The 26,847-nt window shown below is 33.6% G+C and overlaps 1 protein-coding gene across 9 annotated transcripts in view; it reads left to right on the top strand.

The window, feature by feature from the left end:
* The window catches only part of LOC126740062 (uncharacterized), a 313,797-nt gene that overhangs the window by 221,862 nt on the left and 65,088 nt on the right, over positions 1 to 26,847 (top strand). For all 9 annotated transcript variants that reach the window (XM_050445920.1, XM_050445914.1, XM_050445915.1 and 6 more), the window contains one exon: positions 21,316 to 21,405. In XM_050445920.1, coding sequence (XP_050301877.1) covers positions 21,316 to 21,405 — 90 coding nt within the window. The remainder of the gene's footprint in view (positions 1 to 21,315; positions 21,406 to 26,847) is intronic.

Raw genomic sequence — 26,847 nt, forward strand, 5'->3', positions numbered from 1 at the left:
GTAGAAGTTACAATACTTTATTCAGGAACATCAGGTGGAAAACTGGAATATGAAGTTATCTTAATGTCCGGCAGAGCAATGCTACTCCAAGTAAAAGCGCATCCTGTAAATATGAACATAGTCCTAATATACGCGAAAGTCTCTATCAAAGCATAAAAGACGCAATACAACGACTCCCAAAGCACAAAATTAATGCGTAGTCAGCGATTTTAATGCCAAAATGGGAATGGGAGTAAAAACAGCTTTCATTGGACCATTTAGATTAGGACCAAGAAATAATAGAGGAGCCAAACTTGAGATATTTGCAGAAAACAATGAATTACTAGAAAAAATATTAATAAATAAATCAAAAGAGGTGAATGACATGAAGGCGGATATTAGTGCATTCCGAGACAATTGATTCAATGAAAAATGAATAAAAAACCAAAAAGAAAGCTTGGATGATCAATGTAACGGTAATAAAATGATAAAGGAGAGTACAAAAAATCCAGACACAGTCACCACGGGGTAACTGGAACCTTTAAAAAGCGACAAGTTATGAAGATCATAGGCACAAATGAAAAAATTATCATTGGAAAATGTAATATAAAAAACAGGTGAAAGTCATACTTAGAAAAGCTTTTTGAGGATCAAAAATTGGAGATCACGTACTACTAGTTGTCGGAAGAAGCTATAGGCCCACCCATATTAATCCACGAGGTAGAAATAGCAATACAACAAATGAAAAACAAAGTAGTGAGATCAGTCAACATAGAGACTGAATTTCTGAAGTTGTTAGATGATGAAGGACTACAAATATTTTCGATAGAATGTATAACTCTGGAAATATCTTTGAAAAATAGTTGCAGTCAGAGTTTATAGCGTTTCCCAAAAAAAACCTGGAGTAAAGAAGCTTGAGGAATATCAAACGATTGACGTCTGATAAGCCATATGCTAAAATTGTTTCTTAAAATCATCTACAAAAGAATTTATAATAAATGCGAAGAACAATTATCCGAAAATCAATTTGGTTTTATAAAAGGGAACAGAGAGGCACTCTTTGCAGTTCAATCCAGATATGCAGGATGTCAACTTTGATGTATTTGCATGTGTAATCGATTATGAAAAAGGATTTGATTGCATTTAATATCATAAAATGATCAATATCCTGGAAGAGGCCGGCTGGGACAATAAATATATCGAATTAATTTCAAATCTCTAGTGGAATCAGACAGCATGCTTAAGACTTGATCGAGATGGCACAGAACAGGTGAAAATTCAACGTGGGGTCAGACAGTGTTAGAGATGTGTCCTTCCGCCTTTGATATTCAACTTATATTCCTAAAAAGTTTCCACCAAACCACTATTCTTTAGCAGAAGGTTCCAAATTTTAATTTCAATGTAACTTTTAAATAAAATTTCTCAAGAATATAATGCTATGCTGCTTCAAAGTTCATTTATCTCGATTTTAATTAAAATAGTGATTATGCCTATTCTTAGGCTGACGTTGGAAGCTGGTGGCTATTGCTGTTAATATTTTTTTACACCAGCAGTAATAGCTGCAGTAATGGCCGGCAAAACCTTAAGTTAAAGAGAGTACGACATCGCTTTACTAATTCTCTAAATCCCCAAATCGTAAACTATAGTTACTAAAGAGAGAGTAGAAAAGAGGCTATCGTACTCGTTTTACTTATTACTTAAATTCGTTATTGCAAGTTATTACCTTATGTTATAACCAAAAAAAGTCAGTAAACAGGATTTTCTGTATGGTAAGTTGGATATTATTCTGATTATTTTCTGCGTGAAGCCGAGGGTGCCTGAATGGTAATTCGCAAAATTTTCAATAATAAAGAAGATGAATAATGGTGAATGGTGGATAAAGCCATGTATAACTAACCAATATCTAACCAATAGCTATCAGATATTGCTTCTGCAAATATGGTACATTATTTACTGTTGACATACAGCTTCCAGTAGTTTAGATAAAACCTTATCCAGTCTTGTATACTACCTCTAAAGTTATGCAGTCTAGTTATTGGAAACTTATGACTAAGGCAGTAAAAAGCTTCAGATAAATCAGCCCAGCGATATACCTCTACCTATTTAATATGTCATATATAGAAATAGAGAGATCAAGAAGTGATGCAGTTGTTTTATCTTTTGTCTATTTCTGAGGCGAGTTTAGTAGATTTGCTTATAAATTAAACTGATGTCTTTCTGAAAATGTAAATATTGATATAAAGCGATAACTGTAAGGCATATTATACTTTTTGGGGATGGAGTTGCGTGCATTCTTTTACAGTATTATAGTTTCAAAGAGTCTTTAAATGGCTACTTAAGGAGAAGTAAATGACCATTTACCTATTTTTGTCAAAATGATATTGATACTGGATGACCTACATTATGACTTTAATAAATGAATTCCAGCTTGTTGAAACCAAATTTAAATGAAAACTTACATGGGTATACGTAGAAAAATTTAACACGTTAACTAATATTATTAAAATGTTTTTTAGGTCATGTAGGGCCAACAGTTATTTTTTTATATTTACTTATCATAAATATAAAAATGCAATAGGAAAGAAAAATAATGTTTTTTTTTTACATATAAACTACATTTTCGTGACTGTTTTTTAATCACCATTTTTATAAATATTTTGTGTTGTTCTGTGGTATTTTTTGTGTCAATGTTATCTTTACTAATAATGTTTTTTTATACGAATTTCATTACATTTTTAATTTGCATTACCCACCAGTCAATTCTAAAATTTTTAAAATAAAATGTTGGTATTACAAATTTTTTAAATAACATTAAAACGCTTAATATGATTTCTAGTTCACCAGGCTATGCATTTTAATATCCGATAAAATTATATAATTGCTGTGACGCAGGAACGGTGCACAGCTTTAAAACGGATCTTCGATCTTAACACGTATATGGATCACGAAACTAAAACATAAACCGCATAACTAAACGAATTCTAATGTGATTGACATTTCAGATCACTTCACTTTTCATCGAGACTATTTTCTTTTTAAGTGGCATTTTTGTACCGTTTTCCAATTCTACATTTTTCCTTCCCAATAGGTCCCTTATACCATAGATTTAAAATTAAAGAATCTAAATAAATAAGACGTGAATAACTTTTTTGCATTCCTTACATTTTAATACATTTTTGGCTCTAAAAATAATAAAGAGAAAAGGTATAAAAATTAATTTATTTCCCTTCAAAGACAGTTTGATGATCATATTTGGTCAAATTTTGAAAATGATGTAATTCATTTGTTGATGTTTTTAAATATTCTTTAACTTCCTAACTAAATTATACGATTTAATATTATAGTATACCTATACAGTTTACACTTCTTGATAATGACTTAAAAAATTAACAGCATCTTAGCCATTATAGGTCGACATACTATAGATTATAGCGGAATTCGTATTAATTCTTTTAGTAACCTGTTTAGTATCGTTAATTTGAGATGATTTGGTACCACATATATTAAAAGGAGCTAATGAGTCTAAGACGGCCATCGATCATTGTTAATTGGAGTTTATAGCGAACTGTAAATCTAGTATTACTATCAGTTGATAAGTAATAATATAATTTCCCCTTATTATTCGCTTTACTCGGGAATTTAAATCTGAGGAACTGACGAAATCTTTTCAGTATTTTAGATCATCAAGCTCATTCGGCCTACCTACAGACCCAGTATTTTAGTATAATTAACAGCTATTTAGCTTTAATATATTCATAAAGATAGGACGAGACCTGTCAATACTGATTTTGTTTGCAAATGTTGATTTTGTTTTTCTTCAACTATAATAGTTATTCTAATTTAGTTAAATTATGCTTCGTGAACAATTTAATTAAAGTACTAGCAATTATTAAAACTAATCAGTAAAAAAATTTCATTTAGCTAGTACATCATTAACTCTCACAAAGAAGTGAATATTCAAGATTAGTTCAATGCAACAGGGAGGCAAGATAAACATAATAAAATAATATTTCGAACTATTCAGTTATTTATCGGTTAATTTATGATAAAGGTAATCAGCATTAGCGGCAGTTGCTACTAATGAACTCATTAACAGGTGCTAAATGATAAAACTGTTTGTTACTAGTTCAATATTTAGGTTGTTTTTTTCTTTCAGTTATTAAGAAGCTTACTTTATAACTTGTATAATATTATTAAGCTTTACTTTTTTCTCTTTAAAACTATAGATTTCTATCATACATTTCAAAAGTTAACTATCTTCTTTTAATCACGGCATGGTGTGGATTCTCTTTTTATAAGAAGGACGACTTTAACTTTTTTCCAAGAATGAAAAATTTATTATCGGCTAATGGAAGTTAAATCATTTATTAACTATTATTATCTTAAATTCCATAAAATTTATTCTTCTTCATATTTCCTGTGTTTACAACGCTACTGGGTGAGTCCCAACCACATCCACTATTGTTCCCAATTTCTTATAAGCATGAGCCTCCAGTTGCTACTGCTGGACTCTCATCCTAGACAAATCTTCTCCGACAGCATCTTTCCATCTGTTTCTTGATCTACTCATTCATTTTCTGCCATCTGAATTCCCAAGAAATACTGTCTTTATCAATCTGTGGTTTTCGAATCTTATCTTTCCCCTTCGGATCTTTGGCCATCTTATTCGTTTAGCTTTTCCCTGACTCGATGTGCCTGGCTCTGTTTTCACTGCCATGATTCACCATTGTGTCGTCTTTTCCACACTCTTGTTGTTTCATCTTTATTGGGTCTAAACATAATTCTTAAAAATATTCATTCAGACACAAGAAGTTTATTTACTTTCCGTTGATTGAGGGTTCAGGTTTCGATGCTATAAGTAACTACTGTAATACTATAAGTAGCAGTTTCGATTTCAATAGTGTTGTGAGAAAGTATAACGCCATATTTTGTGCTAAGACATCTTTTTCTGCTCGATTGTCATCCGTGATTACCGCTCCTAGGTACTTAAATTCCTTAACCACTTCGAAGTTAAACTCATTTAGGGTTATATTCTTAACTTATATTCTTAACTCATTTAGGGTTATATTCGAGGCTTTGGATTTTTTGTAACCACCAAATACTTGGTTTTTTCTTCCTTACTTGTAGGTTCAGATTTTCTGCTTTTTCCTCTAGCTCTGAAAAAACCTCTCGCATATCTCCTACTGAATGAACTACTGTGTCTATTCAGCAAAGGCTAACGTTTCAACGCTATTGTTCTTACTACATATTCCAAGGCAAAATTAAATAACAACATCGATAGGGCGTCTCCTTTTCCTTGAGATGTCCTTGAGTCATGATGTTATAGTGAATGGCGTTGCTGTTCTATTTCCTCCCCTTACCTATGCATTTGAGTTAGTTCCGTCTTACTAATTTCTTTGTTATATCCATCTTTTATATTTCCATTAGATTGAAAATACTACAAATGATAAATGTGCTAAAGTGAAAATAGGATGAAAATTAACCATGTGCAATTTGGCAATAGGTAGCATTAGTTAAAGAGAACATAAATATTAATAAAATAAATTGACACAAGTTTTCCGACTAATGCCAGCAACATAATAATGATCCTTGTGGAGTATAAACTTCATCTTAAAAAGAACAATGAAATGGATGGAAAACCAATAAGTGTTTGTGAACTTAAAACATGATTTCGTCGCAATCAAGAAAATGACAATTAACAATATTACAAATAGCAAAGAAGATTAAAACAAAAAAAAAACAATGACAGATGGAAATCATTTAATAGACCAATAAGACTGATGGGCGAGTCTTTGAGATTCATCTTTTAGATAAGATAATGATGTTTCAACTTTTATCGCTATTGTTAAGTATTAAATACTTAAAATGCTATAAAGAAATATTTTTTTATCAAATTATTGAAAAAACATATATTTATGCTTTTTAATAGATTTAAAGAAAATATTGCAATATTTAATTAAGAAAAAATATAAGTAAATTAAAAAAAATATATATTCCTTGGACTATTTACAAGCTCAGAATTTTTTGTTAGTTTTTATTAGTTTTTCCTGTGAAATTAAAATAAATATTGTCATAATCATATCCAAAAACCATTCATCCACCATCCAGAGGAAGAAAAAGGGTAAATAGTTCTAGGATTGCAGAAATATTTTGAGAAATTTTTATTATATGTATGAACATTGCAAAGAGGCCGGTAATTTGCCAATATTATGGTGGCATCACTGGAACAACTAAAATTAGGGCCATAGTGTTATCCAAAAAAGCCTTTCTTTTATATTATAAGGATTGTTTAAATAATGTGAAGCAGATCTTGGGCCTTACATGACCTAACCACAATCATTCCTGTTCTAATTCGTAAATCAGTGGATGCTGCTGTTTTTAGCATAAAAGATAAAATTTCTAGCTTGCACCAAGGTGAATCTAGTGACTGCATACCGAACTACATAATCGACAAAACAGAGGCAACGATATTTTGCTCTTTAATGCTCCTAAGTCTGAGAATGATGATGTCTTTCTTCTGCCGAATATTATGGATACTGTCCAAAAATAAGATAGATATGTCCAAAATGCAATACGAAGCGGCCACAAACTTAGGGGTAACTGAATTTTAATTTAACCCCAAAGCAGACAGAGCTAGAAAAATCCGTGCTGGAGGATTTAAAGAGATGCAAGAATGACGGGGAAAATAACATGATGATGAAGCAAGTCAGGAAACTAGTTTGGGTTGTGTAAGAAAACTACTGAATGGGTTAAGCTCCTTCAGACCATCATTAGCAAATCCAAAATTAAAACTGAATGCGTATTATCAGAATATTTGTAGTCGCAGGACCAAGCAATGCAATGTTTTAACCTCCCACTTAATGATATAATCTCTATTAGGGACTGGCCTTAATGATAGTATTCATGATGGTGAGGTGAGTTTACACTCTCTTAATGTATATCGCTGTGACCGGACAGCTGCCATAAGTATTGCTAAACGTCTTAATAGCAATTCCCACATCAATAGCAAACTGTCTTATATCACCTCAGGGTAACATTGAACACATCTTTGTAAAAATAGGAACAGGAAAGCATCAGATGTTCCTAGGATGTGTTTATCTACCACCCGACTGACTATTAGAGAAATTTAAAAGTTTGAGTTATAATCTAAGCGAGATTACTCAGCTATTTATCGACCTAGAGATATGCATTCTGGGTGACTTCAATCTCTTTAAAGCAATGATTAATGATTTTTGTTCTACTACTTATCCAACAATCAAAAATTATGTACCCCCAGCAGAAATTAATAAAATCTTCGTGGTACAACTTGTTTTAATTCAGTAATATTTATAAATAATGTTATCGGTGACCTGCTTGTTCTGCATCATCCGAAAAGCCATGTCTTTAAACCAGTCGTTAGCGAGTACTTGGTTCCCATGGATAATAGCCATCTTCCCTCCACTGCAGTCTGAAATATCATTGGGCAACTTTAATAATAATAATGCACATGAAACTGACTACTATTAAGACTCAACCTTCATAAATGAAGGTCTTGAATCTGTCCCATGGTCTCTGCCTTATCCAAGAAAACCATTGTAGCAACGTTAAATATTTATGATATTTTATGATATTTTTTGTAATATTTTCGATATTTGTGACTATTGAAGTAGATTGCCAGTAGGGAGATTCCCAAATGGTTAACCACAAATTATTCAGAAGAAGGCTGCTCACAAAACTACAAAGAAACTAGAGTTCCCTTGACTACCAACAATAATAAGGTATCATGTGTTTTATAAAAATCCCCGGGAATTCGGGTCTTACGCTAATTCTTTACAGTGTTCTGGAAAGCTTTACCTAGTTTCTTCACAATGAAAGAAAAGCTGTAATAGAATCGCAATCTGGTTTTTTTTTACTAATTATTTCGGCTCCGTGTACACCAGTGAAGCCATAAATATAGCCTTTAGAAATAATTTTAATTCTCACAATTTAAGCAATTTCTTCTATTTCAATCTCAAATGTTAAAACTGAGAAGTCTTGACCCTCACAAAGAACCCGGTTCTAAAAATATGTATCTCATTTTACTTAAAAATTGTTGCTTTTTCCTTTGTAGACCTCTATATTTTATATATAATCAGTCGCTAAAAACAGGGCCCTTCATAATTTTCTATAAAATGAGAAATATGGTTCCCATCCATAAGTCTGAGATATTATCAACCTCAGATGTGAAGAATTATAGGCCAATAGATCTTTAAACAATATTCTTGAAGTTTTAAAAAAAATAGTTACAAACTTCATAACTTTCTATTCGGGCTCTGAAATTATGCAGGAACAAATTGTTTTTATTTCTGCATATTCAAGAACAAGCAAAATTCATCAGCAGAACTGAACTTGCTCATGTATATTGATTTTGATATTGTATGTGATTGACATTCTGGCAAATGCTTTAGAGGGCGCTAAAGAGATTCATTCTATTTACACCGACTTCTCCAAAACATTTGACAGGGGATATCATGAGATCTTCCTAAGTACACTTCTTGGTCTTGGCATATTGTTTGTTTTTTTAATTGTGCTGAAGGAGTCTCACCTGGGTCCTCTGCTATTCAACTTTTTCATCAATGATATCAAATTCTGTTTTGACGATATAATCTGACTATTTTAAGTTATTTAAAGGAGTTGCGTGCTCTAATAGCTGCCTTCTACTTTAGGATTGATACTTTAGGATGGATCTCAACATCTCCAATCGCAAAGTCATCAAATTTTCTAAAGCAAAATAACTACGTAACTTTATTTATCACATAAACAATAGTCCTTTAGGGTGTGTGTAATAGATAAGAGATTTGGGACTGGTACTTGATTCCGATTTCAACCTCACTGCACATATGAATCACATTTTTAATAAATCCCTAAAGTGGCTAGGATTCATTAAACGTAGTAGAAATTTTAATCGCAATACCTCATACGTTCATTACACGTTTTACAATGACAAATATCTTTATTATAAGACTCTCTGCTTAATATTTGATATTTAAACCTTATCAGCTAAAAGAAAACAGAAATAAACTCCTGGACAAAATTATCGCACCACTAATTATTTTGTCAAGAAAATTTAAATAAAAATAACTCATCAGTTAAAACAGTTATAATATCTTTTCTCGTATAAAAAGCAAAACTGGACAAAAACTATGTTTATGCTTTATCATGGAACATGCTGCTCGTGAGGAGTGAGAATACATCCGCAGAAAAATTTTCATAATTTGATACGAGGAATGCTGTGAAGACTTCAAGTGGTCATTGCAGCTAGAGGTGGCAATACACGTTATTAAGAATTCATTATGGGTCTATTGTTTTATTTTTGTATCAAAATTGAAGTTAGTGAAAATCGATGCTTTTCCTTGTATTGAATTTAGTTACTTAAATCTCGTTTTGTTAAATAGAAGATAATTGTTTTTGTTAATTAATAATACATAGTTAACAATGCTTATAAGTTTGCTTATTTTTTTATCTTTATTAAAAAAAAATCTCTGTCAAAAAAAAATCAAGTGGTGCGATAATTTTGTCCAGGAGTTTACTTGAAAATTCCCTATAGGTTAATCCATTCAATTATAGATGGTCCATAACTCACTTCACAAATCACTTTAGATGTATCATCTGGTAATGCACGTTCCAACCAAACTTTCTATGTACCTTTTTACAGGACAAACTATACCAAAATTTCATTCATTCCTCGAACATTAAAACTAAGCAAGGAGCTACATAGGATTGATCTCCTTAAACCTTTGCACCCTTTTCTGGAAGATTTATCTGGCCTTCATTTATAAACTAAATTGATTGTCAATGAATCTTTGTATCATTTTTTTTTTTGTTTAGTTTTGACTTTTGTTACTTGAGCTTGTATTTAGTCACTTACATAATTTTGTAGTGGGCTTGACACGTAAATAAATATATAAATAAATTATCTGATTATAAACGCAAAAACAAATATTTAACGTAACTTTTGAAACAAATTTTTCAATACTTTACCGGTCATCCTTGGATGATCAAAAAATTATGTAAGTAGCAAACATTGCAAGAAAAAATCCAAATTATGTAACCACAAAAATTTTATTAATTATTTGCTTTACATCAACCAGTGGTTTCATAATAAAATATAACACTATATTCTTTTTTATCAACGTATAAACTGTCAATAAACTGCTTGTAATGTGATAATAAAGTATCATATTTATTATATGCGAAATATCGGCCATTTGAACAAGTGAATGAATATGCAAATGCCCTCTAATATTTGCGTGGGATGAGGCGTTCATAATATTGCAGCAACAACGAAAGGCCCAGTTGGTAATTGGTAATTGCAGGTGTCTGTCAAGACCGAAGTTTTATTATTTTTTAATGTGTTAAGCTGTTTCAGCACAGGTATGTGTTCTATTACACTCAAGGAAAACTGCATGAATGTTATGAATGACGCGGAGGCTGCAGCATGGAAACAATCTAATTTATGCACTGGAGTGGTTTAAAAAAAAACCCCTTTGAGAATGTATAACTTATTCTTTAATAACTTTTTAATAGCCTCTTCATAATCGAAGACTACTGACAATGTTGATATGTTTTATGTTTTCTTGTGTATTAAAGTGTGGGATGTTTTATAGGTTCCTGTATGAAAAAATAAATTGCATTAACCTTACTAGCTTATAAATTATGCATTAATCCTAGATCAAATTTCGTTTTAATATTGGCCACATATGCAGAAGCATTTTCTCAAGCCATTAAACTTAGTCATAAATCGCAAGAGTCTTCATATGGAAATAATGCAGTTAATAGATTCGAAATAATTTTTTTATCATATAAAATTTTAATCTTGCTTTGTTTAACTATCTAAGTGACTTAAATTAATTTTTTTCTTCTGGGTGTCCCCTATTATACAGGATGTAATCTCCTTTACGTCACAGGTACATTTCAACTCAAGCATGGTCGAAATATTTACGATGTTTAAGTTGAACATAAACTACAAAACATTATGAAAAAGCATAACATCTTTAGGCAGCGGAGGTAAAACTTAATATTATTCTTTACTAAAAAGTGTCAAAGTATGTAAGAATTTGTTATAAGATTTTTGCAAATTATTTGTCTTTTGTGGTGGCACTATGTAGTAAGCCCATCGATCGTTTGCCTCACGGATTCTCTATCTTGGGGTGTTGCAAGTTGCAAACTCTCTCTTATCAGATTTTTGATTTGGTCTACTCATCCATTTACTTTTCCTTTTATGATCAGCTTCTCCTCTTTTGGCAATGTGTTCAAAGTATTTTAAATACTGCTGATTGACATCTGTTGATAAACTCGTAGTTGTCTCAGAATTGATTCGTTGGTGCAGTATACTGTCCATGGAATTCGCAGCGTTCTTCTATAGTACCTCATTTTCTGAGCATCAGTTCTGCGACGGTCTGCCATTTTTATTTTCCACGTTTCTGTTGCATAAGTCGCGATGGGGAAAATGTGAGTACGTATAAGCCTGAGTTAATTGTGATTGAGAAGTTTTCTTTCAGATACTAATGAGTTTCGTGCCATGGCGATACGCTTACGGATTTTAGTTTCGCAATCTCTGGCATTGATGACGACAGATCCAAAATATATTTAAAGTAATTGACCACTTGATAACCGGCCATATTTGTAATGTCAGTGCTTTTTTCATTAGCATGATAAACAACAATTACTTTAGTCTTTGAATTATTGACTTCCAGTCTATATCATCTGTTTCGTTCATCTAGCTTCTGCAATATATTATTTAGTTCATTCTCGTCTTTTGCTTTTATTAGGATATCATCCGCATACCTTATGCTGTTATTTTTTTTGCCGTTAATAATAATGCCACCCTTCCACTCTTTAAAAATCTCTCTAATAATGTATTTACTATATGTATTAAAGAAAATGGGAGATATAATGCAACCTCAACTTAATCCAGCAGTAGTTGAGAAGGTGTCCGAGAGAGTATTATTGATTCGTACCATTGCTGTGTTCTACCTATATAATACTTCTAGCTGTATCAGATGCTTTGGTGTTCATATCTCAGCAAAAATGTTTCAGAACTTCAATCATTTTACTTTGTCAAAAGCCTGAACACATGAACATTTTAACACTCAACTCCCTAGTTTTTTTAAAGCGTTCAAGTTCTGTTTGCAAGTTCCTTTCCATGAAACTAATCCAGTCTTTAATCCAGTCTATTTGTCCGAGGAGGAATTCTTCAGCCTCTCATTCAGTATTGCTAGCATGCGAAATTAGTAGAATGTGATAATCCACATCGAGAGGGAAAGCTTTTTTGTATAGTGACAATAATATGGAATGGCATTATTATTCTGACCAGCTCCCAGTCGTCCAGAGCTTCTGACACATACATGATGAATATTTATAAGTCGCCTATGTTTTTCACTACTTCAGAATTAATTCTAGTATAACCCTGGGTTGTTGGTTCGTGTTCTGTACTTCTCTCTCCTTGAGGTCTCTGGGGTCCGATAAGAGAGCGTCTTGGAAGAGCTCTGTGCAATACGTCTGCCATATACTAGCAATGCCTTTTGTATCCGTGATTACATTGCCCTCATTGTCCCCAATGATTTGTGTCCTGAGTTTGAACTCACGTGCTAGGTATTTTACTTTACTATAGAGGTCAGTGAAGCGGTTTTCTGTTGCATCTCGTTCTAATTTTCCACATATCCTGTGATTGCTTTTATCTCTTCTGCAGAAAGGTTATTTAATATGTTTTTTGTAAGCTGTTCTTTTTCTGGGTGTCATCCCTGATGTTCGAATAGCTTGTCATTTTTCTATTAATGCCAGTGTTCCCTTCATTCCTGATTTCCAGTGTTATTGTTTTGCTTTATGTGAGCTTTTTGGTATGCTGTCAGCTGCTTTGGTAATTCATTTCTCAACATTTCTCCACATTTGATCCGAGCATTTTTTCAGTTGGGGGAGTCTGTTTCTGAGAGCTTCTTAAAAGATTTTTGGTCCAGGAGCACTAATTCCTTTGGTCTCTGCTTTAGATATTGGTTTGTTTAATTTAATCCAAAAATTTACCTAGAATAAATTATAGTAGGATCCGCACTCAAATCTTGTTTTTTTTTTGACGTTGGGAAAGAAGGTTCTCTATCTTGTGTCGGCGAAGATATAGTCAATTTTGTTTTTATGTTTTCTTTTGGGAGATGTCTATGTGTACAGATATCGTGGATGATGTTCATAATAGTTAGACTATTATCAGTAGCAATTTGTGTTAATCTGTTACCTCGTTCGTTCCGTTCTCTCAGTCTATAGGGACCCACCATCTCTCGTAAATGGTGTTCTGATACAGTTTTTCCTACCTTTAAATTAAAATTTTCCAGTACGATCATAATACTATATACATAGATATTTTTTACGATGTTATATAAATCTATCTTTTGGTCGCTTCCGTCAGTCGTAGGCATAATTGAAACAGGTGTAACTTGTATGGTTTAGTATCTAGAATAAGGCAATTAATCCTTTGATTATTAAAGATTTCTGTTGGCCAGAAAATCAACAACATTTCAGCCTGGGCTCTTGGCGTCAGCAATATATACCATATGGTTTACAATAGCAAAGTGTCGGCAGTTCTTCCAGTGTGTTTCTGAGAGATCACAAATAGAGATCATATTATCTACACATTATGTGCAGTTTTCCTGGCTAAGCCTCCTTAGATTCTAGGTTCCGATATCTAGCCATTGCAAAGTTGTATCCTGCTAGATTGATCAGTAGCCCATTTAGCGTACAACACTGCAACCCGGGTCACCCATTTCTTACCAGCTGGCCCGGATCCATGCCGGCGCCCATCGCTACTCGGACCACTCGACATTCAAGTTTCGATTTTTCCTTGCTGCATGATGTACTTTTGGGATAATAAGCGAGTGGATTCCCCCAACTTTCTTGATCCTATGTCGTGGGTCCTGAGATCTCATAGTAGACTCATACTCGGTTGACTATATATAATTCTAAGAGGTCTGGGTTGCCACTTCTACCAGGAGCCGTATTTTTGAAATCATTCAAATTTGATTTGCATACGAAATTAAACGATTTCCCATGAAAAATCGATATTCGCATTTTCGACCGCATGGTATGCGAACTTTTTCTCATGCGGTGACTCGAATGGGTATATACCATTCTAATTTCAAAGTTCGTGTGCGATTTTCAATTTGATTCTGCCACTTGTCTTATTTTAATTTTAAGCTAGCTTTGTTTTTTTTTATTTGTGTGAGTTCGAAGTATTTTCATAGTGTTTTTTGTTGTTTATTGAAAAAAAAAACAACTATAATTAAATATCAAGATTAAACAATATTGTGCAAGGAAACGACATCGATGTACTGGAAGAAATTGAAACTCTGGCAGATAGAAGGAATACGATTTACTCTTCATTTCTCGACCCATTTGAAATGTATTCAGATGGCCAATTTATTAAATTATATATATTAAGCAAGCCTATTACGATAGAACTGATGTGCTCTTTATGTGCTCCAGGGAGACTCTGTAATCTGTCCGCTACTTTTATCCACAAGGCTTGTGCAGTTTTGTGCAGTGAATTTGCCGGACTTTAATTCCGGGTGCTCTGCTATAAATGAAATTAGTTCTTTCTTTTGCTCACTCGACACAAAATCGCAATATTTTTCATTTTTTAAATCCAACTTAAAAAAGTCAATTCCAAAAACCCAAGAAACGCCATGAAAAAAATCTTTAAATTCTTTAATGTTTTTTAATTTAAATCTTAGGTTATTATCGTCTCCATCCCGTTTGACATGACCTCCAATAGCACTCGACTTTGCTACGTTGCCACTACATTTCATGTTCGTATGCGAATGAAATTTCGAATGCTGTTCAAAAATGCACTTTTTAATTTGTGTGCGAATTTTGCCGCTTAACTTTGTTCGCATTCGAAGATTCTCGTATGGTTTCAAAAATACGGCCCCAGCGCTGCCATACCGCAGTTATTCTGCTTCACATTTGTTGCCATTGTGGTTTTTGTCTCTGACCTTAGACAAGGCGCCCTAAGGTGCTAGTTTCCTGTAAGCTCCTGGAAACTATGGAAGGCATCAGCGATTAAATCACTTATCCTGATAGGACTATTCTCAATAAATTTTCTACTTGCTATTCATATAAATACCTTGAGGCACCTTATTAGTTACAAGTATAACATGCTTTATAAATAAATTCATAATTTTTAAATGATAGCCCAGATATTGGTTCTTGTTCTAAAACGATATTTTTATTTGTACATCTACGGTTCAAGATATTTATTTTGGATACATTAAAATACAGTAGGTTAGCGTCTCACGATTTATTTGCAGCAGATAATTATTTACTCTTTTGTTGAGCCTAATAAACATTGAAAAAAACCACTACCTGAAAACTTTGCCAAATCGCTAATAAGTAGTGATCCAAGGATCCTGTATCAAAATCGTGAACTTCTATAACAGCCAAGAACCGAACTTGATTGCGGCCTGGTAAAATATAACTCAAATCTCTTGAGCTTATTATAACCGCAATATGTTTCAACACAGTCCAACGCTCTCGAGAAATTACAAAATACTTATCTGATAACCTCCCTGGGACAAATAAAATAAATTGAAATCTTTATTTTTAAAAATCAACATTATAATTTTCTTTTCTCTCTATTTTTTTGATTTATGACTGGTTTATTTGATTTATCACTTCGCTAATTTTTTACTTAGTTGATTAAAGAAGCAACTAAAATGTATGCCATTTTAAGATTATCCGAAGGGTTTCCCGTTAGCTTTTTAACAACCCAATAGCGATAACTTTATCTTAGCAAACAAGCATTCTTACTTACATTACCAACAAAACAAATCTCTAATATAATAAAACACAAAAAGACGGTGACACATTAACCCAAAAAAGTTACCGGATCGACACACGCATCAACTCGGATAATTAACCAATTTTCGATGTAAATGTAAACGAAACTCGATCGGGGCCGTTGTTTAAACTAAACCTGGAGTTTCCGTTTCGGTAAAATAATAAACATAATAGAAAATAAACTATAAGGAACATTACTGGGCTTGGCTCGAGCAAGTACAAGCAAGCAATAAACTAAGTGCAATTCGTTTATGGTTTATGGCTTGTTTTGTGCCGAAGACAACGATAATTTGCATCTTAATAGAGTTTAGATATTGATATTATGTTTTTCGTTATGAATAGCGAGACTGTTACTACCAGTCGTTTATGATATTAATTTTTTTTTCTAATAATGATTAGCTAATCGATTTAGTGGTATTAATATTGTTGATGGCCGGATGACATTAAAAGTTGAGTGATTACATATTATATTGTTGTTTAACATAATGTATCTGGTTGCTAGTTTAGGCTTTGACTTAAATTGAATCTAAAAGAAAATTAAGAAATATGAAGTATTGACTCTACAATACAATAGCGGATTAAATTTAAGACTGTAACAGGGATTACTGTAGTACTCTTCCTGTATCTTAGGCCGTATATGACATCTGACCATTACACAAGGTGTTAATTTGAAAGCTTTCAATGCAAATATTTGTGAAGCTAAGAAAGTTAGACCAGCACAATTTGGTACAAATGTTTTACAGTAGAGGGAACTACAACTACTATATTTTGTTTATAGGGTCAATCACCTCTTGGATAGTAGTATTTGCCTGCACAAGAATTTTGCCTAAATTTTATACAGGGTCAAAGAAAGGTATAAGTTAAATAAAATAAACTCTGTTTTTTTAAAGTGTTATTTTATACGGGATGCGGCATAATTGTCTTTCTGTTTTTAAGGCTTTATAAAAGAAATGTTGTTTGAAATACAAAGATTTTATATTTTTATTTTAAAAGTACAACTAAAACATTTTTGTGCTATATGGTTTTGAAGAGAATATCTGGCAAGTGCCGTCCACCATTAACGAAGCACTGGTGCAAGCGACTTCTGAAGTTTTGCATAACTCTTGCAAGCATTTCTTGGGGTATTCTGTGAATTTCCAGGCAGATTGCATCCTTTAGTTGTCTAATAGTCGTTGGACGATGTTTGAAGACTTCAGCTTTTAGGTAACCCCACAGAAAGAAGTCGCAGGGCGTTAGGTCGGGCGAGCGTGCAGGCCAAGAAATATCATCTCTCAGGGAGAGCAAACGTCCGGGGAACATTTCTCTCAATACTTGCATTGAAGCTCGAGATGTGTGAGCTGTTGCCCCATCTTGCTGAAACCAGGCATCTTGCACATTGAGTCCTGCAAAGGCTGGGACGAAAAAATTGTAAATCGTCGCTATATAGCGTTCCGAATTGACAGTAACAGCGTGATTTTCTTCTTCAAAGAAGTAAGGGCCGATTATCCCCATTTCAGACGCGGCGCACCAAACTGTCACTTTCTCACTATGTAGAGGCTTCTCGTGTATCTCTCTCGGATTATCAGCGGCCCAATACTGAAAGTTTTGCTTGTAAAAATGTGCCTCGTCACTAAAAAAAACTGCGCCCTGAGGTAAATTTTGAAGCATAATTTCACATGCAGCACGTTGATTGTTCCAATCACGTTCTGATAATTCTTGTGCCACAACAATTTTTTATGGATGAAAACGAAGATCCTTGTGAAGAATTCTTCGCACAGTGCGGTCAGATAAACGAAGGGCAGCTGCGGGTCTCCGTGCAGAACGTCTAGGTGACCGTAAAAATGAGGGTCTCACAGTCTCGATGTTTTCGGGTGTCCGAGCTGTACGTGGCCGTCCACCTCCTTTTTTGATAACAGGTCCAGTTTCTATGAAGTTCTTGACCGACAACACAATTGATTTTCGGTCCGGGACTCTTCGTTTCGCGGAATTTGGAACCTCATCCGGAACGCTCGTTGCGCAGCAATAACTGACCGATTTTCGCGGAGGTACACTTCCACGGCGAATGCGCGCTGTGCGTTGGTCCACATGATGCTTCAGACTAAAACATGTTTAAACAAAACTGTTTCCCATACGGCTCTTAGTGGCGGTTCCCCCACTATTCTTCGACGCCGCACGGTATTACGAGGGAAGGTTAAAAATAGGGAGACAGTTATGCCGCACCCTGTATAAGTAGATGCGTAAAATCCGGCTGAACAAAAGAATAATCTATTTTCAAGCTCATTTCTCACATTTTAAAATACTTCTGTTGCCGAAGATCATTAAGTGAAGCTGGTTGTGTTTTAAACACAAGAGTTTTTAATTGACCCCAGAGAAAAAAGTCAAGGGGTGTTAGATCTGGTGATCTGTCCGGCCATTCCATTGGACCTTCTCTCCCAATCAACTGACCCGGAAACGCATCATGTAAAAATTACCTCACAGTAAGAACATAGTAGGGTGGCGCTCCATCTTGTTGAAAGTTTGATAAATTTTCGTTTAGGTTTCTATCCCGATGAATATCCAACTGATTTTCTTCAACAAGTTTTAGTTGAATGGTAGTTTTCATTATCTCAGTAAGTTTCGCCATTAATGTTATCATTAATAAATAGAGGACCGACAATAGTATCATACAATATTCCCGCCCACACATTAATTTTTTCTGAAAATATGCGACACTTCAGTATCGACAGTTGTGCTTATTTACAGAACTATTAAAAAGAACGTAAATTTACCGTTAAAACAAATATTTTGTAGCAACTCAGAAGAAATGCGTAATTTTCCTGTCATTTCCTCGCAAAAATCTATTCTTCGACCAGGGTCGTCTTCACGCAATTCCTGAAGAATTTGCATTTTGTATGGATGGAAATGACTTAATTTAAGTACCTGACGTAGAGATTCATGACAAATTCCTGTTATCACTAGCTTGGCGTAGACACAATTTAGAATTTATAGCAAAATGTCCTAATACTTCTACTTGTACCGTTAAATCAAGTACTTTATGCTGAACTCTTTTTTTGGTTTTTACCGCTCTTGTGTCTTAAAAATTGAGGTTCAGTTGCCTCATGTAAGTATGACTTAAATTTTTTTAGGATTTCTTTTATTAAAGAAAAACAACAACAGCATCTGTGAAAATGAAATGCAAGTCGCGGAAGAGTTGGCGAGAACATTCGAACAGGCATTCACTAAAGAGCCTGCATAAGATGTATTACCTACCCCACACTGTCCTCGTATCTTAAACTCAATAACAACAATAAATATAAATGAGGAAAAAATTAAACAAAAAATTCAAAAATTAAAAAGCGATTCGTCTGGAGGTTTGGACAAATTAACGGCAACTATTCTAAAAAAATGCAGTGATGTGATAGCTGCGCCTCTTGCAAAAGTTATGAAATACTCAATGATTAAAAAAGGCGACAAGTTATCAGCAGGCAACTATAGGCCGATAACCCTAGTATCGATTGTTTGAAAAATTATGGAGTCCATTGTTCGAGATGAAGTGCAAACATTCTTTACTGAAAATTATGTAATACCCATTATCCAACACGGATTTTTAAGGGGTTGCTCTACGATTACTAACCTGTTTCAATGCCTTAACTAGTGGATAACAGCCTTAGACAAAAATCAACCAATAGATGTCATCTACCTCGACTTTGCTAAGGCATTTGATAGAGTTTCCACGAAACGATTGTTACATAAGCTAGCAGGAGATTTGTTAAATTGGATTGAAGACTTTTTAAAAAATAAAAAGTTTAGTGTGAGGGTGAGGGGCACAATGTCAAAATTCTATCCAGTATCCAGCGGAGTCCCTCAGGGCTCCGTCCTCGGCCCTCTCCTGTTCCTGGCTTACACGTGTGATTTACCTTCAGAACTAAAATGTTGGGTATCAATGTTTGCTGACGACACAAAAATATATGCAGTTCCCCTAACTTCTCATCAACAATTGCAAACCGATCTGGACACTATTTAGAAGTGGTGCAGTGAATGGTTACTTCCTCTTAAAGCAGACAAGTGTGTGGTGTTACATTTAGGAAAAAATAATCCCCAGCTACCCTACCAAATAAATAACATTGAACTTAAAAAAGTCGAATCTTATTGTGATCTCGGAATAATAGTAACTAAGGATCTCTCTTGGTCCCAGCATATTGCCTCAATTGTGAAACGTGCAAATTCTATGTTGCATCTGCTACAAAAAGCTTTTGTTAAAATTGCATTCAACAATTTTATGAAATTGTATACAACGTTTGTCCGGCTTATTATTGAATATGCAGATTCCGTCTGGTGCGCGGACTTGGTGCGTGACAAAAATTTACTTAAATTGTTGCAGCGACGCGCTACACGATCTACGTATGGTTTGCGTATGCCGAGACCTACCTACAGCGAGAGACTTTCAAATGCAAACTTGCAACTTTTGATGAACGAAAGCTTCGTGGTGATTTAATTTTTGCATTCAGAATCCCGTGGATGGAAAATGGAAAGGATTTTGGACATTTGATTAAATAAAAGAGCACATTAAAAAACAGAGATTATTTTATCTAACTTTAGGAAAAATTCTTATACAGGTGCATAATACTACAAAAGACCCTTAATTTAAGGTATCACAAAAGGGGTGGTTAGAGTTCATCGGATCAAGGGATGACACCCTATAACCAAAATATAATTGTTGAAGAAATAAAAAATCAATTGAATATTCATGGAGATAAAAACCTAACCGAAGATCAATTACATTTTCAACAAGATGGAGCGACACCTCGCTATATTCTTACTGTGAAGCAATTTTTACATAATGCGTTTCCCGGTCAGTTGATTGTGAGAGAAGGTCCAATGGAATGGCCGGCGAGATCACCAGATCTAACACCCCTCGACTTTTTTCTCTGTGGTCACCTACAACCTGTTGTATTTAAAACACAGCCAGCTTCACGGATTATTACAGAATGTGCATCTATTCGAAAAGAAGTATTTTAAGATATGAGAAATGAGTTTGAAAATAGATTATACTTTTGTTTAGCCCAAAATGGAATACATTTTAAGTATCTACTTAAATAAAATAAAACTTCATAAAAACAGAGTTTATTTTATTTAACTTATACCTTTCTTTGACCCTATATAAAATTTAAGCAATATTCTTGTGCAGGTAAATACTACCCCAAAAGACCTTTAATTTAAGGTATTATAAAAGGAGTGGTTAAAAAGTTATTAAAAATTTTGGGGTTGGGACGCATCGGGCTTAAGGGGTGACTCACCCTATATCCTAAATATGGTAGTTGTAGTTACTACCTGTATAACATTTGTACCAAATTGCGCTTTTCTAATACGTTTAGTTTCGGAGATATTTACATTTAAATTTAAAGTTTACATTTAAAGTTTTCAAATTGACGCCCGTTATATGCCTTAATGTTAAACTGATATATTCGAAAAATGTTTGTTAATAATCCTAGCTACTAAATAAGTGTTTTCAATATTAAAAAAAAATCTTTTTTTCAGGATTAACGAACAAAAAACTTGAAATAGCCAGACCTAAGACCATATCAGAACTACCCGATAAACTGTTAATGTCAGGAATAAATCTGCCGGGTAAGTTGTGTTCAATGAATATTAGTTTAAAGTCTTGATTTCTCGAATATCAGGAAGATCCAAGTTAATCGTTAAAGGAGGGTTTGTTACCAAATTTGTTAAGACTCAAAAAATATTTTTAGAGATCCTAGTAGTTTCATTACAAAAACTAGATAAATTTAAGAATTAACTTGTTCTACCAGTCATAACGCGGCAATATTTTAAGCTCACTAGAATCTCATCTGGATATATTTCCTGACTTCGGATTTGGGAGCTCAATTTTTTTTGCCAAGAATTCGTTTCTTGGTTTATAGTCGATATATACTGTTCTTTTGAATCACTATCATCCCTAACACTCGTAATACTGCCACTTTAATTCATACTTAGTTTTTAAACATTTGAGTGTCGCAGAATGGAAAGATTGCATAAGGTTCTTGTTATGTTATTAAAGAAAATCAAAGCGTACCAGCTCAATTAAGCTAAACAGTATTGACCTTTTACATGGTTCGCCTTGAGTATGGCTTAAGCCTTGGTCGTAGCTATTAGTGGTGGAACTGAGAAGTTTATTTGTTTCACTTATATAGATTAATATTTACGACAATCAATTACTTATTTTTGATTTGATTCAAGTATCACTTGATCAAGGTTTCCTTAATGTTGACGTTGAACACTAATCAAATATGTTGCCAGCACTGTTATTATTTTGATTGATTTCTTTGGTTCTCCAGATTTCTACTAGAAATGTAACTATTCAAATTTGACTCTTTTTGTTATAATGCAAAATATTCCTATACAAAATATCTTTTCCTCCTATATTATCTTATCTCTCCTTCTCCCCTTATAAGGCCACTTATCCATTAAAAAAAAGTCACAAAATTGAGCAATAAGTACGTGAAATGCCTTTTCAATTACCAGGCTCGGTTCACTGTAGCCATAATGGCAACTTGTCTGCTATAATCTGATATTGGCTCACGTAGATCGGTGGTGAATTTAAATAAACACAAAATTTATCGAGACGCGGCATCGCGAGAACCAAAGAGCGCATACAAACTTGCGTTATTTAAAATTAATATGAGAATTCTGCAAATACAGACCGCGGTAAAACTAGCGTGTGATTTATATGCGTTTCCGTATGCTGATGATCTGTTTGGAATATTGATATGATAATTTAGTTTTATTGGGAAAGGTAACACCACTCCATTAACACGGGTAAAAGTTCTTATTCCGAGCTGTCTATTTTGATAAAGTTATATAAGTAGTTAACGGTTGTTGTTAATAATATTTTTGTTTAGGAGTTAAAAATTGAATGTAGGAAGTGGTTTACGGTCGCATAAAGCTCCTAGTTTCTTTCAAATCTGACCTGTCGCATAGTATCGTTCATTTTTCTTTAATCATAATTTGCACAAAGCATCATCTTCTAGACTTGTCTAGAGATTATCTGGTGGAACCAGTATACACTTCCATAAGCTCTATTAAATATTTCTCACTTAATTCTCTATTAGTGCCTTTCGCGCTTTAAAAGGTGTTTCGTATTAAAGCTTTGGCAATGCTAAGACTGGATTATTCATTCCAGAATTTTAGATTTACCTTCCGTTTTAGAGGTTTATCGTTTTACATGAACACAGCGTATTACATACCAGCTTTAGGCATAAGCTGGTTCTGGACCAAGAAATGCTTTTTGAGCACCAAGCTATCCTAGTTTTTCTGCCACTTCACACCTTCCACTATGTCTTCCTATTTGGCTGATACCTTTTGGAATTCTCTATATACCGGAATTTATGTTTACAGTTGCTGGCAACAAAAGATAGTAAAAAGATGCCACTTACTATTAAGATATTAGTAATAAACCAGGAGGAGTCGAGGGATTAAAAACACAACTGGATTTATATAATATATGCAAGTTTATTGAGATCTTTTTAATATTATGGTGGAGTTTGAGCTTCGGAACCGATTGCCCACTGTGTTTTATAATTATATAGGATTCATCTTGCTGGTCTTTCGACCTCTTCCTAATACATGACGTCCAATATTCTAGCACAGAGATAAGGTTACGAACTTTTATTATATGTAGTAATTGTTTGCAGTTCTACACCGGTCCAGAAGGCTAATGCTCAGTTCTGCCTGACTTTCTGAGCAGATACGCAGGATTTCATGCCTTTCCTGAGATGAAGTAAACTCTGTATGCAAATACAACATAAGTTATACAATGCAACTTAACAACTAGGTTGTAAGCTTTTATTGGAAAGAGAGGACAAACTACTATTTGAAATTTAAAGTCCCTGGAATTTTGCATCTCAACCTGATAACATCGTACCAATTGTCTATTTAAAATGCATCACAGACACAAAAGTAATAGGTACTCTATTTTAAATTGATTTGGCCCATAAAAAGTTAGATATTGTTCGACTTGTGTTCATTGAAGAAGGAGAAAATGATTCAATTTACAAATAATATTAAATAACTACCTGAATCTGGTAGGTGTCTCAAAGAAGTCAACATTTGAGGAGTGTTGATTTGCCAGTCTTGATTTCTTTGCCAGAAATGAATTGGTTTTATGTAGAACTATGAGAGAAAATATCTTGACAAGTCTATCTTGTTGGTATATGAATGGCAATAGTTACAGAAATAAAGAATTTTATAAAAAACCAACATATATCTCAGATTTCTTCTGTTTTCAAGAGTTTTTAGATATCAAACCATCTCAACTTAATAATAGGTACGTTGATAGAAATTGGTCCCAGAAAAATTCAACCTGTATGCCCTATATCCAAGAAATTAGTGGTAAGCTAGCTCGATATTCTGGATATGGATATTGTAAGAAGGGGTCAGGTTGCTCTGTTCTTATCTATCTTCGATACATTTTATGGCGTAAATATTTGTTTGGAAAAGCCTCAGTAAATTGATGTTTATACCAAAGTAAACTGCAAGCTCCATCCTTATCTTAGGCATGTTGATATCAGCCTCGACTATTAGGTTAGTCTTGTAAAAGTCAGTCTATATACAAATGTCGGCTTTTTCAGCAACATTATTTTTATTTTCTGATCAGGCATGATGACTATTTCTTGGCATAATATCAGAAGGCATTTTTAGAATACTGTGTCTGCATATTTTGTTCAACATATCTTATCTTAGATTATGTGGTGCTCAGTGCCTCACCGGAGGTAAAGATAAAACCAAATCATACCTGCATGGCAGTTATTAGTAGCATTCTATCTCAGTAATGTACGCAGTTAGTAGCAGGCCAATCTTTAAAGCCTGTTGATCTATTACCCCTATATAATCCTAGGTTTTATAAAGTATAAAGCCAAATTATCTATTTAAAGTTGATCTTCGCCTATTCTGAGACAATCCCAGAGTATTATTTTCGTTATTTGTTTTTTCAAGATATAAACGTTTTATCCAGGGTGACCTTAAGATGTTTCATTCCTGTGGCAAACCATATAGCTACATGATTGAGTAGGAGCGCTTTGGGGCTTACTAGTTTTCTCTTTCTGGTTAAGATTTTTTACGGATTGATAGATATTTTTTTTATACTTTAGAACCACTTGAGTACGTCATACAGCACCTCTTGGATGATTAAGATTTTATTCTTGTTAATTCCCCTATCTTCAAATAACCAGGTCAATTTTAGGAGTTTTATTACATAACTACCATGGTTATTCATTCATTAAGTTGTAACAAATCGGCTCTATATTTTGATACGCAATTCACCCTTACTGACTATCACGGATATAGATTTGGCATACACATATGCACATAGTGGTATTGCCAAATATGAACTGAAAATCTCAAAAGTAGTAAAAGTAGTAACGAAAAATTATATGTCAGTTCTAGTTTTTGAAATTCAAATTTATATAAAAACTATGCTTGATCTTGTAAAAACACATTTTGAAAACATGTCTTTATCTGAATGAAGGAGTGTTACCTCTCAAAGAAGTAATGTTTATGTTTCAGTTTGGAACTTGTTTGAACGTTTTGGAACCCATAAGAAACGGATTTTCTGTTAAATTTGCCTAATACCGAATCAGAGGAGGGTAGTAGATAAGATTTTTAAAACATTTTTTAGATAACAAAACTTAACTGATCACTTAAAAGATGGACAATTAGACTAATAAGGTGGAGATCTCATGTTAATACCTGAAGCAAAGATAGGCTACTCATACGGTAAAGCAAAATAAAAACATCTGGAAAAGGTGTTGAGCAATAGACTCTACAGACTGAATTCATGTTATTAAATAACAGCCTGCTTAATTTGTAATTTTTGTATTTTAAATGTACAGAATGAGGTAAAACGTCAAGTTAAAGAGATCGCGAAAATGCTTTTCGATTTCCCATATGCTCTTGTCGACAAGACAGAAAATGCAATACGCCATTGTCAACTTCTACGTGTGGGCGGACTATAGTTAGAGAAACGCTATCATTCTCTTTAAACTTGCACCCAAGATCTTTGTTGATCATACCGGTATAGTATTCACACGGTATTGTACTGATATCCTGGCACTGAATACTTATTTTGCAATAAGAGATGCAATAATGCAATAAGATCTAACAACAGAACGACTGCTTAGATTTGAAAAGAATCTCTTAATCAAACTAGTATAGTTTTAATTTTTGAAGAAAGCAAAATATAGCATGTTTAATGCTTTAAACCCTGCCCGAGGAACTGCTTTAACCTCACAACATGGTAGGGTAGGGTTAAACTTTGCCAGAGAGTACATTGATTGGCTGGATAAAGAATGTGAGAAGATTTTATCCACGGAATTCAGAGAGAGAAGTAAGAGTATTTAAAAGTGTTCCAAATATATCTGCTTTGCATCATTGTATATGGAAAATTGTATGCTCATTGTCATTCTTTAATTTCTCGCAGACCTGATCAATATAGTAGAGGAATTCTTGAATAACATATATTACCCTTCACACCTTACATTTGTTTAGAATTTTTTCAGCACGATAATGCCATAATGAAACAACACTGCAATTATATATACATATTTATATCAATATGTTGTTTTGCATTTTTTACGCTAAAAAGGACTGCCTACGAGTAAATTTAACATTAAATTTTCTATAATATCATTTCGTTTATAAATAATTCTAGAGAAATTAATTTAATATTGTAAGATCCGGCAGTCTTGCTGGCATTTGTATGGATTTTCTCCTAGTACTTCACTATTTAGGAGAAGCTGTATTTAAATAATGTAAGTACTTGTTATTATGGGAATCAACTAATTTTAAATTATTTGCAAATATCAATTTTCCGTAAATTCTAATAGAAAAAATCTTCAGTATTTTTATATTTAAAATCTCTTCTCATATAATTTTGAGGGGGTGCGTAGATGCGTTCTACTTGGTTGTTATTTTGTTGCTATGCAGGAATTCAACTAAAAATAATTGAACAGAGATGTTATGTGCCCTTACCTGATACTTAGTTATAGATTTAGTTAGAGTATCAAAAAGTATTGA

The sequence above is a fragment of the Anthonomus grandis genome, chromosome 9, assembly GCF_022605725.1.
Source record: "Anthonomus grandis grandis chromosome 9, icAntGran1.3, whole genome shotgun sequence".
NCBI lineage: Eukaryota > Metazoa > Arthropoda > Insecta > Coleoptera > Curculionidae > Anthonomus > Anthonomus grandis.